The 16967-nt window shown below is 45.6% G+C and overlaps 1 protein-coding gene across 15 annotated transcripts in view; it reads left to right on the plus strand.

Annotated features, from left to right (window-relative positions):
- Positions 1 to 16967, plus strand: part of PRRC2B (proline rich coiled-coil 2B) — a 53167-nt gene that overhangs the window by 2747 nt on the left and 33453 nt on the right. For 13 of the 15 annotated variants that reach the window (XR_008733773.1, XR_008733772.1, XM_055719712.1 and 10 more), the window contains exons 2-5: positions 12485 to 12652; positions 13638 to 13815; positions 14035 to 14137; positions 15150 to 15222. Coding sequence is in view for 13 of the 15 variants with exons in the window: in XM_055719712.1 (XP_055575687.1) it covers positions 12538 to 12652; positions 13638 to 13815; positions 14035 to 14137; positions 15150 to 15222 (469 nt within the window). In the remaining 2 variants the exon portion in view is untranslated. The remainder of the gene's footprint in view (positions 1 to 12484; positions 12653 to 13637; positions 13816 to 14034; positions 14138 to 15149; positions 15223 to 16967) is intronic. The other 2 variants (XM_055719713.1, XM_055719715.1) reach the window with 1 other exon arrangement.

Raw genomic sequence — 16967 nt, forward strand, 5'->3', positions numbered from 1 at the left:
AAATGTGAGTAATGTTCCTAAATTTTATAGAAATGATTTAACTTTGCAGTGACGTTTTAATAAAGCCTTTTATTAACGCTCTTTGTAAAAGGTAACTTCAAAGGCTAATTTACTTGAACAAACCCTTTCTAAAAGTAGGGGTGGCATTAGAGTCCATATTTGTCTTACGCACCTGAGTGATGCTATAAAGACAAACAATCCTTAGTCCTCCTGTGTGTGGCACTGATGCTGTTGCGTAGCACCTGATACCCATACCATATCCTCCTCATCCTGCAGGGTATTGCATCTGAGGTGTAACGGGGGAATATGAGAACCATGGTTTTGGCATGTCTGGTAGTGCCTCCAGTTTGCCTGAGCTGTACAGTACAGAGCCTGTTAGAGCACCCATTACAGAATTACCTGACTGTTCAAGATTCAAAAGTGTTGGCTGCTCAAGGCCTTCATTGTACTTAACTATTTGAAAGTATTTAAGGGCGAGCCAGGCTAACTTTTAAGTGTTCCTGCATTGAAAAGAATAGTAAGCCATTTCTTTATTTTCTTGTAGAATGATAGGATGTACAAAGAGATTTTTTCTATAGTGGCATTTTCAGTTGTAGTTGTGTGTTTTATTGTTGTAGGAATAGAAGCAATATGAACACGAGAAACTTACTGAATGAAGGATGGTAACTTTAGGGGAGGGAGGGAGAGGGCTGGACCTCTCACCCCAGCTCCTTTACTAGATTCCTTATTTATTCTGCAGGTTGGCAGTGGGGCTGTTGTCTCAGTGGGCCTTGCTCTTCAGCTAATTGTGCCTTGTAAGTGGGCTTTGTTTTTCAGTTGGCACTGACTCATTCTCCTAATAGGTCGATAATTTCATAGCTCTTTATCACTAGTTTGTCATTTGGAACAGAAGAAATACTGTCAGGTATCAGACAATGAGGTGAAAGCACAGTGAACAGGTAAAGGCTGAGGAGGTGCAGCTTGCTACTTTGCAGAACATCTTTTTCTAACTGCTGACATTAAGTGACTTTCATGACAATGTGCTCCTGAAAAGCATTCTCTGAAGGGGGTTTTGCACACACATGCAAAACCCATCTAGTTTGGTTGAAGGGTTGTTCACAGGAAGAAAAAATGGGGCTAAAGCAGATGGTATTACAATGTTAAGCCTCACTGAAATGTAGCTTGGACTGATTTTTAGTTTGTAACTTGTACTACTAGTACTGCGGAAGTTCTCTGTGTGCACATGTGTGTCCTGTGCAGAACTAACTAAGAAACTTGAGGTTGAGCCATTTATTTTGGAGCAGAGCTGTTTGGATGTGTATAGCTGAAAATCCTGATACAGTTTTTTTATTATTATTTTTCGGTCTGGGAGGATTGGAACCATAATTGAAGTGAACTGGAGGTTGGTCTCTATTTACCTCTGGCATTGATTGGTTGTGAAGCTGCTTGACTTGCAGTGCAGTGGGATCTGTGAGGACAGAAGGTGGTTTTGAGGTGTTAAAAGGCATATGTGCCGTTCTGCAGGAGGTCTTTGTACTTACAGCCAAAACGCAGTGTCTGTATTTTGGTTCTGAACACCTCAGTTTCCAGGAAAGTACTGGTAAACCGGAAGGGGCGAGAGAGTTCAAAGTTACATCTTTAAGAGACTATGGGTATTAATTTGTGGAGAACTGGTGAAACCTATCATACCTTGAGTGAAAGGGAAGAGGGTAGTAAACAAGCAAAAGTGAAAGAGGAGCTGAAGGTGAGCCAGTCTGAAGTGCAGAGAAATACAGGAAAATACCAGGCAGAAAGCGAGGACTTGCTAACAGCACCCTGGGATCCGGCCAAGAGGACCACTGTGTTGGACTGTAGTACTTCAGATGTCCACAGGGCTTCAGTTAGCTGTTGGGAACATCCTCGGTAGCCTTTGTATTTCACGTGAGTAGCACTTAAGAGGGGTAAACTGTGTACTATTTGCAGAGTTAGCACCCTGATGGAAGAGATTTGGTGGAGGAATCCTCCTTGGGTAGCTGTTGAGACATTTTAGACAGGAATTGTAGTGATGGTGCTGCAGGGAGTGAATAGAGACAGGTTTGAAGACTATGCATGGGGACTTTGCCTCCCCCAGGCACTTCTTGTGTGGGAATATGGTGATTTTTTTGGAAGAGTTCTGCTGTGGGGTAGGTTCTTCAACTGTTCCTACCTGTATGTGGGCTGGGAGCCCGTACAAAAGCCTTGAGTGCTCTTGTTCAGAGTTTGGAGTGGGCTGTGAAGCAGGCAGGGGAGTAGGGAGGTGCTCAAGAAACCTCTCCAGCTTCTTCGTGGCTGGAATAGTATGAAGTATGGTTTTATCTTTTACTGAAATAACCAAAAAATCAAGCTCCCACCTAGCAGTTGAAACTTCGCAGACCGTCACTTAGCAAATTCATGAGATCTGAATGTTATGTTGTTTGTCTTCTGCATCTGAGCAAAATGTTGGCTTTAGTGGTGCCTGTGATCCTGTTGCAGTGAAAACGGTGTATGGGATGGTTCATTTAGGAGGTGATCGTGGCATTCCCCGTCCCAGCATGCAGACCTGTTCCTCCAGAACGCCTCTGAAGCAGGGCTTCTTCATGCTGCTGCTGGCCCCACAGCGTTAGGAGGGTGGTGTGATTCAGAGGGTGGTTTCCAGCTCCAGCAAGCGGGAGATGAAGGGTCTGTTTCTTGCTCTGCCACTCAGCATGGCTGCAGAGTCCTGTGGTATCATTTTCCTATTTGCAAAATAGAAGTGATGATGCTTACACACCTTGTCAGTTACCCACTGTAAATATCTATGTAAATTAAAGCATCTGTGAAATGTTTTCACTTCCTGTCTAGTCCAGATGCCCTGTGCATAGTCTGAGTTTTTTAGCTCTCCAGAAAAGCTAAAGCTACCTAAAGCTCTCTAAAGCTCCTTTCTTCAGAATACTGAATCACACCACATGTAACATGGTTTCTTGCCACCCTTGTGCCTGTGTCTTTTTCCCATCAGATTCCTGTTAGCATCCTTGGCATTCATGTGTAGCACAAATGGCTGCTATGAATAGGCTTCCTGTAAGAAGAATTGCTGTGCAATGCTGCATTGCCCTAGTGTTGTTGAAATTGAGGAACCTAGAGGAATACTTCCTTGGAAGCTTCAGCATCTGCAGTGTTTATGAACTGCAGGCTTGTCTGAAGTGCTTGTAATCTTCCTAATGGTTTGAACCGGCTGTGTCGGTCTTGGTGGCTGTGGGAAATCGGAGAAATCTGGTAGAGAATGATGTATTCAGCTCTTGCCAGGGCAGCTTTGTACCCTGCAGTGTGTGTGCTGGTGCTGGCCTGTCTGGCTGTAAAGGTGCCTGCTGGAGGAGCTCCCATCAGCGCCTTGGGGAGGAACAGGACGTGAGGGTTCTGCTCTGCAGGGGTGTACAGGAACCTCTCCCTTCTGTGTGCAGTGAGGGATTGGCATTTGCTGATTAGTATCATTGGGTTTTGTCTCTAGTCTTTTTCTTCATAAAGGTAACCTTCTGTGCGTAACTGTCGTGGTTTAACACCAGCTGGTAACTAAGTGCCATGCTGCTTGCTCGCTCCCCCCCTCACCCAGAGGGTTGGGGAGGAGAACTGGAAAGGAATGTAAAACTCAGGGGCTGAGATAAGAACGATTTAATAGTTGAAATAAAAAACTCAATAATAATAAAAATTTTAACAGTTATAATGAAAAGGAAGGAGAAAGGGAGAAGAACAAAATCTAAAGGGAAGGGAGAAAACAAGTGGTGCACAATATAATTGCTCCCCAGCCAGTCCCTGAGCAACGATCAGCAGGCCCCTGTTTGTATTCTGTGATGTCCCATGGTATGGAATACCTCTTTGGCTAGTTCAGGTCAGCTCTCCTGGCTGTATCCCCTCCCCATTTCTTGTGTCCCTCCAGCCTTCTGGCTAGCAAGGCTTGAGAAACCAAAAAGTCCCTGACATTACCTAGCAGCAACTGAAAACATCAGTGTGTCATTGACATTGTTCTCACACCAAATCCAAAACGCAATACTGCAACAGCTACTAAGAAGAAATTTAACTCTATCCCAGCCAAAATCAGGGCAATAACCTGAGTAGGGGCTGAGGCTCTGAAGTCAGTCAGCAGACAGCCGGAGAATGTGGAGCAGTGTTACCAAAGCCCCAATCTGGTAGTGAGGTTCATTTGCACAAGGTAAACGCCCACCTCCCGATTGCAGTGTGATCCTTCCTGAGACTGCAGAGAAAACAGAGCTGCTTACTCAACAGCTGATGGCGTTTGTGTGGAAAGAATCGTATCTATTCCTGAAAAAAGAACTGTTAACCCGAAAGACTGCAAGCTTTGCTCTGATTTCATTTTTTGGAGCTGTGACATCTCTGATGTCCTCTGGACTTGTTTGCTCCAAAAACTACGTTTATTGCCAAGAGATGGAGTAAGTTGCTGAGCTTGGGACCAGGTGAAGGATTTGTGAAGTTTTAGTGACTTCACTGGAAGAATTTCTCTGGGCAGTCCTCAGAATCCATCTGTTCTCTGGCAGCAGTCAGTCATGGTCCTTCCGCTTCTTCTTCCCTGGCTGTGTAGGGCTCTCCAAGGTGAGCTGTGTCTAACAATTTGGAGACTTAGGTTTGGGTTCTGGATCTGGCAGCACAGGTGTTTCCGCTATGCAACTCTTGCTGTATCTCACCTGGGTTACGTGGGTATCATCACTGTGATGATTTTCAAAAGTCTGTGTGGCAGAAGTGTAGGACTAAGGGAATTTCACAACCGTAAAACACAGTGGTGGTCCTTTTAGTTGTCAGTGATGGAGGAATCTTTACCTTGCACTGTCCTGAGGCCTGGTGCACTGGCCTGACAACAGTTTGCGCTTGTGTGGGTGCCTCCTGCCCTCTTGAGCCCCTCTGGAGCAGTGACAGGGTTAGGTCCGCTTTCTGTGCCAGTGGACAATCTCTTCCACTGGAAGAGGTTGTTCTAGACATGGTGGGTGCTGCTGTAATGCATTCCCTCCTCATTTGATGACTCTTTACAACTTGCTGCTTTGTGATCAAGAGCTACATTTTCTTTGAGGGTCTTGGTAGGGCAAGTTTAGGTGGCTGGGGGAGAAACCTGAGCTCTGGGACTTCTAATGCTGTCTGTGGTGTTAGCTGAGCAAACTGTTCCTCTACCTTATCCAGCCTGTAAAGTAGGACTGATAGTACTGGCCCTGTTACCCATCAGGAGATCCCGATGAGCTATGTGTGGTCTGTTACTGTTGCTTAGATACCCAAATGCCCAGTTTACCTTAAGTTAGTTGAACGTTGCCAGGAGCTTTTTGAACAGATTTTGCCAACAGAGCATTATACCAGTGATTTCTTTTGTATTTGGATTTAAACTGCTTGCTCATGATCAGCCTCTTGCTTTGGCATTGAGGGAACAAGGTGTATCTGCATATTCTCCATGGACATTCAGATCTCAGAGGAACCCGAGTGGGGCAGAGGGGAAGGCAGGAGGAACCCAAACAGGGCCGAGTGGAAGGCAGAATAACTTGGAGGCTGTAGGTAGTGTGCTTCAAGTCTGGGACTTGGTTGTGAAGGAGCCAGAGCGTAAGTACAACTCTAAGGGTAAAGATTTGCATTTAAATTACGCAGGCAGCTTGTGAAGATCACTAGGTCACTTCCTTTTCCTCTTACACTAGAGAATTGGGGCCTGGATTTGTTGAGACCACAGGTGGTTCTTGCTAAACTGAGCTGCACTATCCTCTGTGAGTTTTGTCTCCAAAATGTGAAAAAGCAAGTAATAGGCTTCTTTATTTCTATTGTGTCTTGCCACAGAAGTGTCTACAGGAGGCCACAGCTGCTGAGCCTGGCAAGGTTTATGTATAGGTGCATCAGAGTCAATTTGTGCTGGGTCTCGTCTCGTTTAAAACCTCTATGGCCTGGATGAGAGGGTAACAAGTGCCTTGTTGGTAGCTGGAGCTACCAAGTTGCTCCATGTGGGATACCTTGGTGCCTCTCTGCAGTAATTGGTCATTGATTCTGGAGGGTTATGAATGACCTGTAGCGCTTCCTCTTGGGCTGGATACAGTTATTCCTTCCTGACAAGCTGGCACCAGCAGATCAGTTCCTTCTCTACAGCATGATGGGGCAGATGGGCAGAAAACTGTCTTTAATTCTTCAGAGGGCTGTTGAAGATGGACCCTCCTTTCAAGGACAGAATTAATTGCACATCTTGGGGTTTTTGCTGCTTGAAAAGGAGAGGGAGTTTCATGAGCACAGGATCTTGCGAGTACTTTCTGTGGGCTGCGGACCAGCTTTCTGACTGGATTTTTTTTGCTCTGTACCATAGTCTTGCATCCTCAGGATGAAGTATTTCTTTGTCTGCATCCTCAATTACTGGAGGTCAGGGCTCCTTTCCATGGTGTGGCATTGTCTGTCCAGCCCTTACAGAAAGGACCACAGAACTCGGTCATGTTTTTGTATGAATAAAATTGAGCTCTTCTCCAGACTCCAGTCTGCTTTATCTGTTTCACAGCAAGTTAAAATCCACCCTTTCTGGCTGCTCCTGCCTGCCTTCCCAGCACTGGGAAAGCTGTTTAGCAGAGAGGTGAGACTTTTATATTTACAGGCCAAACTTGAGGTTATAAATACTTGTTTCCTCTAGAAAAGTGCAGCGTTTCAGTAACGGTAGTTGTGTTCCCAGTCTTTTGGTACATGGATAAGAGGGGGCAACAAGTGAGCTTGATGAAGACAGAGCTGAGAAAAGGAGGTGAGGTCATCTGGCAGGACATGCCCTTTCTGCCCCCCTGTTGTCATGTTTTATCTCTGCTTGTAGAGCTCCATGCCACAGAGTTTATGATAGGTACACTGTTCAGAAGACTGCCTCTCCTCTTCATGGTCCTGCTGCGTGTCTCAAATCCAGGGTGGCTTGGCTGAGGGAGGCCTGATGATGGGGCTGGCCAGTGGGCAAGTCTTCTGGCAGACAGCCTCCAACAGTATTACTTGGCTAACAGCATACCTTTGTAATAAGTCATGGGAGATGTGATCCTGGACTCCCATTCCCTGGTTTTACAAGGAGACAAGGTTCATGGGAGATGCAGAGAGAAGCTGGAATTGTGCAGAATTAAAAAAAAAAAACGTGTTACGGGCAAATATACCTATTCAGCTAGGCAAGGAGGGTCCCCCCTTGTGAATCAGGATATTGGCTGTGGGGTATCTATCTTTTCTCTGCACTGCAGACTGCTGACTTGCTTCTCCCTGTCTGACAGGATTTGGTGCCACGTTCAGGATCTCGGTAGGCCCCTTTTCAGGTGTACTAACAAACCTTGGCAGCTCTCTCTGGAAACAATGCAGTAGAATGACAGCAAACAGTTTCTTGTGGCCTAGACTCTTGCTACAGCCTCTGCCTGCAGCACAGCTCTTCTGCACTGATCCTGTTGACTTTATACTTGAATGCTGATATTCTCCTGTTGTTCCTCTTTACTAAGGAGTTTCTTCTAGGAACTGAATTCTCATCTGGTCCCTTCTCCACTAATCTGATGACCCCTGGGCTTCTGCAGGATTCTTCAAACAGGGCCTCTATGAGATATAAGTGCACTTGGCACCAAGCTCCTATTGCAGCTGGTCACAATTTCACCAGAGCTCTTCCGAGGGCAGCCAGTGGTGTCTTTCATTGCTGAGGCAGATGGTGGCTGTTTCACAGATAGGTGATTCTTGGTGGGATGTGTTCCATGAGAAGTAGTGATATCTCCCTGTTGACAGCTATGAGAAGTACCAGCAAAATTTACTGTATGTATTTAAAGAAGAGTGAGCATCACTAATCTTCTGTAAAACTATACTATTGTTTTTAAAAAGGTTTCACATTACTTGTAACATTAGAAAGCACAGTAGATTTCAGCTTAACAGCAACTCCAAACACTTCTCTTTTTCTGAAAGCACAGTTCAGCTTCTGCAGCCTGTGAATTTCTCAACGATTTGTATAAAATTTCATGTCAAAAATCTTCCTGCTTCTGGAGAAAAGTCTTTTCACGTTAATCTCCATCTGGTTGCTTTGTTTTGTGTTTGTGACTGCTGCTGTGAAGTGAGCAAGGAGTTGAAGGTCTGCAGTGGTCTTGAGTCCTTTCCTTGAGTGATTGTGCTCAGTGTAGAGCTCCGTGGTGTGCGAGTAGCTGAAGTGACTCCTCCTAGTGTGTGTGTTACCTTTCATAAATCTGTTTTGCCCTGCTCAATTAAGGCTGGCTAACTTCCAGGTATTCAAGATCCATTGAAGGCTTGTGAATAAAATACCAGCAGCCCAGCCTCCTTCATAAATAGACTGACAAAGAGCTTTGCAGGCAATTGCGTTCGTCAGGAGTCTCTCCGTTTGGCTGTGTTTTCAGCTCAGGGGTTTCTAGTTGTTACCAGTGCCAGTAACTCAAGGTTTTCACATGGCTCTTTTTGCAAGACGGGCTCCTTGTGGTCTGTAGGTCCCAGCTGTAGCTTTGGGAGTTGCATGCTCTGGCACTTAAAATGTCATTGTTACACTATGGATTAGAACGTATCCCTTTAAAATGCAGTAGACAGGGTCAATACCCAAACATAAAATCCAGGGCAACATGATGTGGACATGAAGACCCCCAGGGTAGCGGAGCTCTCTGCCCAGGAAGCGATTCTGGTGCAGTTATTTGTACTCTGGGGTCTCTAATATAACTGGTCATACTGCAGTATTTGCTAATTCCTCTCAGACACTCAGTGTTTTGCACTTCAGTGCTGTTCCTGGGTATTACAGGAGACATTGCTAGTCTTGAGAACAGGAAGAGTATAGCTCCATGCTAAAACTGATAGTGAATGTTCCCCCAAAGACCTCTACAAACCCAGAGAGAAACCTTGTGGAAATGCTGGCAATTGATTTTTTTTTTTTTTTTTTTTTTTTTTTTCCCTCCCCTTCTGTAATGGGATAATGCTTCCTTCAGGGTCAGATATGGGACATGGTAACCCTGAGCACAGGTCAGAGGCTCTGCCGAGGCTGTCAGTTTTCAGTTGTCAGCATTGGCATGCACCTTCTTTCTAGTTCTCCTAATAAGAAGTGTGCAGGCTGGCAGTTCAATTCTTAATGAACTTTATTTTATCATAAAAGGCTTTGCGCTATGCAAGACTGGAAGGCCTTGATGTTTCTTGCCTGGATTCTCTGCTTGACTGTGTGATGGGAGGATAGTCCAGTGTCATGACAGCTCTGGGGGGCTCTGTGGCGTCTCTGAAGTGCTATAGGGGACCTGGGTGCTGAGTGATCCCCCTGGCCAGTAACACCCCTGGACTATTTCAGATCTGCAGTTGGCTGCCGCCAGGAGGGATGAGCAGCAAGGTTCTGCCTGCAGGATGGCTCCAGCTGGGCTCAGTGCTGCTGCAGGCTCTGCACAGTGACCGTATGGAAATTGCTGGATCTCTCCATGGACTTGTTTTCCCCTTTGGAATGCACACATAACACAGAAACAAAGCTCTGTTTCTTGTTTTCAGCTTCAAAGTGTTGAAGGAGTTTGAAATACATTTCACTTACTGTGACAGCAGTTGTGGCTGTCCCAGAAAGTTTGCCAAGGGGCTTTATCCCGATGTGTCACAGAATCACAGATTGGTTAGGGTTGGAAGGGACCTGGAGATCATCTAGTACAACCCTCTGCTAAAGCAGGGTCACCTAGAGCAGGTTGCACAGAATCATGTCCACATGGGTTTTGAACGTCTCTGGAGAAGGAGACTCCACAACCTCTCTGAGCAGCCTGTTCTAGTGCTCTGTTGCCCTCAAAATAAACTTTTTCCTCATATTCAGATGGAGCTTTCTGTGTTGCTGCTGGTGCCCGTTGCCCCTTGTCCTGTTGCTTGGCGCTACTGAAAAGAACCTGGCTCCATCCTCTTGACACTCAACCTTAAGATATCTGTAGACATTGATAAGTTCCCTTCTCAGACTACTCTTCTCCAGGCTGAACAGGCCCAACTATCTCAGCCTTTTGTCGCAAGGGAGACGCTCCAGTCCCCTCATCATCCTCATAGCTTCTGCTGGACCTTCTCCAGTAGTTCCCTGTCTCTCTTGAACTGGGGAGCCTGGAACTGGACGCAGTACTCCAGATGTGACCTCACCAGGGCTGAGTAGAGCAGGAGGATAACCTCCCTTGACCTGCTGGCCACAAGCTCCTTTGCTCTGAAGTGGTTGTTTATTCCTCGCTCATCCTTTTAATGATAGAAGATGTAATCAAGAGGCAGCTGAGACCCAGTTACATAACTGTTGTCAGGGTTTCTCTTTGGCACAGTTACCCTGTATGCTGTTTGCATGCTGACTTTCAGGAACTCGGGGATTTTCTTTTAACCAGCTAACTCCTGAACCTGATGTGGTAGGTTTGGGGTTTTTTTTCCCCTCCAGTGCCCACTGATTTTTTCTGGTTTCGGTTTTCAAAAATCTCAGAGTGGATTTTACTGCTTGGGATTGTGCGTGTACTAACTGTACAGAGGTGATGTGGTCTGGATAAACCCTGAGCCAGACTCCCACTGCAAGGCTTGGTGTACCTGTAAAAGCAGGTGGCTGTGCTCCTGCCCACACAGCTGAGGGCTGGCATGCAGCACCCGTTATTCACTCTTGTCCCTGGGGCTCCCCACAACTGTGCCAGTTCAAACAGGTCGTTGTTCTCAGTCCAGCTTCTGCTTTCCTGCCAAGTCTGCGCTAATCAGTGGTTTTTTTCTCCCTTTCTCTTTTATGTCTGTCCTACTAATAAAATACAGTGGAAGTGGGCAAGTGAGGGTGGAGCTATTGTTTTCTTTGGCACAGGGTGACATCTGAGCAAAGATTGAACCAGACGAGCGAAAGATCTGTTTGCTGCTCCGCAGGAAGAGGTCCCTCCAGAACGCTGGCCAGGCCTGTTGCCTCCACAAGCCTTGTGCCTGCAGCCCTGTGCAGTGGTCCAGCAAAGGTGGCTGTGAGGGGCTTCTTGTGGAGCCTGGCGTTTGTCCTGAGCATCCTGTGGATGCTGTTACTGAGAGACCGAAAATGCTTTTCTTCCTCTATCCCTGACCACGCTGCTTGCTGCCCAGCATGGCGTCTGCAGCTTCTTGCTCCTGCCAGGCCTCATTTAAATCCTGCGATGCAAGAGCAAACGCTGCGTGGTATGGGGTTTGTCGGTCAGAAACTTGCCCCTGGCAGCAGCATTTAGATGGGCTTTACTTGGCTAGTTGCAGATCACTGTACATTCTCAAGCTGGCTGTATCCAGCATGTTTGTGGTGTGTGCTTTTTATTTTGTACATAATGCATGATGGACTAATCCTCTTATCTGCAAATGATGTTTGATAAGACCTTGCAGGTGGAGGTTGTAGCCTCTGGTCAGATACAGTTTCTTTCAGAAAAGTAATTTCTGACTGTGTTTGAAATGCTCTCAGCTGGATGAGTTTCAGAAAGGGTGAAGGGTGGGAGGTCCAAGACACATAGTATTTTGTTACTCCAACAGATAGTTGCAACCCTAAGGTAGGACCTAGCAGTTTTAGGGTTGGGAGGCTTCACAACAAGAAAACTGGAAATCTAAAGTGCATGTAAAAAGGTTAGATTAAGCTTCTAGATTTGAGAAAATTTGGAACAGAATTATGCTTGAGAAAATGAAAGTTCCATGGAAAGTAAGCGAAGTTTCTTTTCTGACATAAAAGTTGACCTACAGTGTGTGTGTTCCTCATGTTTCAGCTTCGTCCTAGGCCCCAAGAGCCAACAAGTGAAAGCAAAGGGACTGCCTTCGTGAAGGGTGTTAATCACAGCAAATTGTGCCAGCAAAGATCAGAGGGAAAAATTAACCAACCACATCCGTTGTGAAAAGTATATTTATAGCTAAAAATGGTGCCAGCAACAGAGAATCATAATCTTTTTTTTATAACATGTTTTCAGGATTCGTAGTAGAACTGCTGAACCCATAGGTTTAAGAGTCTGAACTGGTTTCATGTGGGCAGGTTTTTTGGACTCCTTAACTCTGTTACGGGCACCAAATGGGAAAAGGGAATTTGGAGAAGTAATTCTGTTGCCTTCAAGTGATACTTTCAAAGCATTAATTGCTGGTACAAGTTGTTAACTGTGGCTAGTGTGGAACCATAATCCTAAACATTATAAACCCAGCTACTAGTGCTTCAGTGGGAAACCCAATGATAAATTCCAGTGCATGGTATAAGATACAGTGCTTTTCTGTCATTTATGTTTAGGAATCCTTGTGTATGGCTGCTTATTGTTAGACTTACTCTTTTAAAGCAAGGACTATGTTGACCACCCTCTCGTATTCTCAAACTTCAAGAAGCTCACCTTTTTCAGCACTGGAGTGGCAGAAAAAAAAAAAATGGTGCTGTGGAAAGTGTGTTCCTGCAGTTCTTTTCAGTTTGAGTCTTAAATCCCACAAGCTTCTTGTGACTAAAGAGGAGGGAGTTAAAACCTTGTAACTTAGTGTGTCAGCTCACTCAATATCTGCAGTTCTAGCAGTTGTGCGTGTTTTACTTTTAACTTGTCTGTGGCTAAATAATCCGTTTAACAGTATTTCCCTGATTCTCTTTCGTTAAAAGGCAGATCGGGAGCGGCGCAGAGAAATTTCCTTACTAGATGACATTTCATCGCAATGTCCGATCGTTTGGGGCAAATAACCAAGGGAAAGGATGGGAAAAGCAAGTACTCGACTCTCAGCCTGTTTGATAAGTATAAAGGAAAGTCAATAGAAGCTATCAGAACTACAGGTAAGAAATGCCTTCAGAGAACTTCTTTTGGTGTCTTCAGGAGTGGTGTTGTTGCAGAGCTAATTCAGGTTGTTGGCCCTGTGGGCAGGATGTCCAGTGGAAGCAGCTGGGTTGCAGAGTTGTTTGTGCTGGTGTCTAAGCTTGTGTGTCACTTGGACTTCAGGGAGAATGTCTGTGATTCTTTGTGCTGCTGTTATCGTAGGGACATGGAGGAATTACAGTAACACAGATGGGGGATTGTTGGCTCTTTCCTTTAGCCTGTGCCCTTGCTGCAAAGTGGCCAGGGTGTAAACTTAAGTGAAAGCCTTCCAGACAGGGCCTTAGGCTATGCTAAGACGGGGCAGCTAAGCTGACTGAAGTGTCTTAAGTTGGTCAGACCTTGTGTGAGGTGAGAGGCAAGGACTGAAGGCCTCTGGGAAAGAACCTGTATTTGTTTTGCAGCAGAGATACAACCAAAAGTAGATGTTGGGGTCAGAAAAATGGAAATGTTGCCTGGACTGGCTCTTGATTTGGTGGGCAGGTAGAAAACCAAAGAAGATAAAATACCATCTCAATAAATATAATCTAGTGGGCAGAGCTGGAAAATCTAGACCTTGGGACTCCTGGGTTAGATTACCATTCTGTCTGCTAAGAGAGGGACTTGGGTGGCTGCTTCGCCAGGCTGCAAAAGGGTGATGCTGCTTCTCTTTGGTGAAGTGAAAGAGAAGTATCTGCACAAGTAGCTACAAGACTGTGCGCATTTTCTGTTAGGGAGAGTTATTTCTCTCCCTTGCAAGTGTTGTAAGAGGCTGCCTGTTAGCCAGCTGCTACAACAGACGACTGCCTTGCTGTGGTCCTGTGGGAGATGACCCATAGACATGGCAGCAGTGGTGCTGCTTGTCATGCAGTTCTGTTGGAACTGCACCCAGCCACAGTATGCTAATTAAGGTTACTTATCTAGCTGGGTATAGCCCTTTGTGACCTGCTGTTGTTCCTTTCTCACTAGTTATTCCTAGACATGGCTTACAGAGTCTTGGGAAAGTTGCTGCTGCCCGGCGCATGCCACCTCCTGCAAACTTGCCTAGCTTGAAGTCTGAGAACAAAGGAAACGACCCCAACATCATTATAGTACCCAAGGACGGTACAGGATGGGCAAACAAGCAGGATCAGCCAGACCAAAAGAGGTAGGTAGAACTACTCTTTGCTAAGTTTTGTCAGGCAAGCAGCAGCAGTTTGTGCATTGCTGTGCTGTGGGTTGGACATCACAGTGATCAGTTTTCTGTTGTCCATGCCAGTGTACAGCCAGTCTTTGCTTGATCTTTTAGCAGTTGCTATATTGCCAGTTGTTGTCTGTCATCTTGCCTGCCGTCCCCTTTGATCTCACCTCTGCTGTCTCTTTTCAGTTCCAGTGTGACGGCTGCACAGCTGCAGGAGTCGCTGCCGCAGCAGGGTTTGCAGAAATCTGTCTCCAATTTACAGAAGCCGACACAGTCAATCAGTCAGGAGGTAGGTGCAAGCGGTTTCTGTGACTGTCACCCTGCTTTCCCTGTCCCCAGACAGTTTGAGGGTTTTCTTTAATTATCCGTGTTGCCTTGCACAAGACTCAGCAGACTGTAATTTACAGAACAGCTCCTGTATAATCAATTCTTGTAGAATTGGCTGTCTTGACTCAAAGTTACTGTGTCCCAGGAGGACTGTGCTGCAGTTAGAGTATAATTCTGTGCATGTTACCTCTGTACCTTTCAAGTATGTGCAGAAAGTCTACCTTCAGTCTAGAAAGAATGGCTGGAATGTGGGATGGTTGGTTAGCGCTTCTAAACTATTTTACTTTGGGTCTAATTCAAGTGTCTGATTCAAGCTTGGTGACAACAGATCCAGCTCTTGCTTCCAGCCTGATGAGACTTGATAAGAGATCTGACCATGTGGGAGAAGTAGCCAGTGTCAGGACCTGAGAAAGCTACTGGCAAGTAAGAAAGCTTCCACAGAGAGTGCAGGGACCTGGCCCCTCTGTGCTGCAGAATTCACACTTTTACTTTAAAAAAAATTTCCCAGCCCTTGAGGTTCAGGGAAATCAGGACAGGAGTTCTGTTTTGAAGAGAAGAGTGGTTAATGCATGAGAAAGTAGGGTAGCCTTCAAGCTGAGGTGTAGCATGGAACAAATCTGGAAGATTAAGAGGGACCATTTGGGAAAATGCAACAGAACAAAGGGAAAGCTTGATTAGAGGGAGGAAGTCACAAGGAATAGTTTGAGAAAATAGTTGGTGAAGGTGAGCAGAGGAGAGATCAGAGGCAGGACAGAGGAGAGGACTTTTTTGCTATAGCATCATAGTACACCATAGTTGGGAGCAGCTAACTTTAGCCCCAACAAGAAGATGGGGAGACCTGTGGTATCTAGTGACATCTGGGGTGACCTAGAGGTCTGAATTGTAGCAGGTGCCAGCCAGGAAATGAGAAACAGTTACGAGACTTCACTGATCTGTGGGCATCAGGGCTTTTTTGTGTTTTGTTTTGTTCTCAGAGTACAAATTCAGTGCCAGGTGGACCAAAGTCATGGGCACAGCTGAATGGAAAGCCAGCAGGACAAGAAGGTGGTGAGTATGATAAACAGAAGTGGAGCTGGGTATGTGCCTGCTTCTCCCAGACAGGCATGATATGGGATGGACTCCATTTCTTCCTGCCCTCCCTGTCTAGGCTGGTGTGGAATGGGACACAGCTGTCTTGCTTACAGTGCAGTGAGGTTTTACGAGTCTTGATTTCAATCTGTGTATTGTGTTGGCTTGAATGATGCAACTGCATCTGTTCAGGTCTGCCAGTGCAAGACATAGCTTGAACAGAATGTGTCTCATTGCCACCTTGAACCAGGATGATTCATGCACTTGGGAAGCAGTAGGGAGTTCTGGGAGGTGAAGGTTTTGAAGAAGGGAAACATTTGCCGCCTCATAAGCATCTTCTGTCAGCCCAGAGCAATATGTAGTGAAGGTGCAGAAAACGGAGTAGGAGGGGGGAGAGATTGGTGTAGACCAAAAGAAGAAAGGAGAAGAGTACACTGGAGACTAGAAATGTAGAGATCTCCATGGCTAGCCGCATGGAGAGCTTCACCTAATTAGGTGGTCAAAAGTGAGGTTGTAATAATACTCGAGAAGGCTGTATGCAGCATCCTTGGTCCAAGGGTGTTGCAATGTCAGGGGTGGAAGTGGCGTTGAAGCTGTTGCAGCATGCACTTGCTTACACCTTGGCTGAAGCCTTTCTATTAGGTCTCCCTGAGTAACTGTGCTGCTAGTGGCTTCTCTCTGACCGAGGATCTTGAAGCAGTGTTAACATAAATGGGGAGTTTAGTTGTCTTCAGATGCATCCATTTCCACACAGGAGGTGGTTTCCAGCTGCCCTGGGTACTATCATTAAAACTGTAGTGAGAGTAATAGCTCCGTTCCACTGTTTCAATGTGAACAGACCTGGAACCATTCCATTGTTGAATGAAATTGCAGAGATTTGAAAGAATCGAGACAGCTGCAGATTGCAGAGATGGAGGGGACAAGTTCATCCTAAAGTAAATGAGTCCCTTAATGAGAGAGCATTTCTCAAAGGCTAAAAGCAGAGACTTGTGCTTGCCTGAGGTTGGTGGCCAGTGCAAAGACTGTGTCTTATTTGGTACTTTCTTGAGACTGTTGCTGTGTGGACCTCCTGTACAGTCGTTTTGAAAGCTGATTGTCTAACAGTGTTCTTAAAAGACTCTGAAAACTCATTCTAGGTCACACAATGTAGAGTTCTCAACCCAAGAAGAGAGTTGCATATGTGGCTAAAAGCAGCTTAATTAGAAGGTAATTGAATCACAGAAGCATCAAAAATCTGGCAGAAAGGACTTCTTAGGCCATCCCATTCTTGCACCTCTTCTCCAGTGGCATTGAACAATTGGTTTTCCTTCTAAGCTAATACAGCAGTTTCTAATTTATTGACAAAGAAGAAAGTCTTTCGTTCTTTGCTGTCGTTTAGGTATTGCTGCTGTAAAATCTTTGTTGGAGGGCGTATCCTGAAGAAATGCCATCTGGTAAATTAATCATGAACTGCTCCATGACTGTGTGTTCTGTATTAAGGAGCATTTGGAGGAAAAAAAAGATGAACTGAACTTTTATCGGTGTGATATGCTATCTAGTGTTAGAGTGCAAATTGTTGATGCCTGCACGTTAACAGTCACTGCATTGTGCAGCCTTTCCTGGAGGGTGGAAGTCTCCCCTGGAGGACATTTACATGTTGTTAATACTCTTATTGCCATTCTGGTTCAGTAGAATAATGCAGTAGAAATCAGAACTCTTGGCACATCTTGTGTATTTTGTCGAGT

This window comes from Falco cherrug, chromosome 9 (genome assembly GCF_023634085.1).
Source record: "Falco cherrug isolate bFalChe1 chromosome 9, bFalChe1.pri, whole genome shotgun sequence".
In the NCBI taxonomy this organism is placed as follows: domain Eukaryota; kingdom Metazoa; phylum Chordata; class Aves; order Falconiformes; family Falconidae; genus Falco; species Falco cherrug.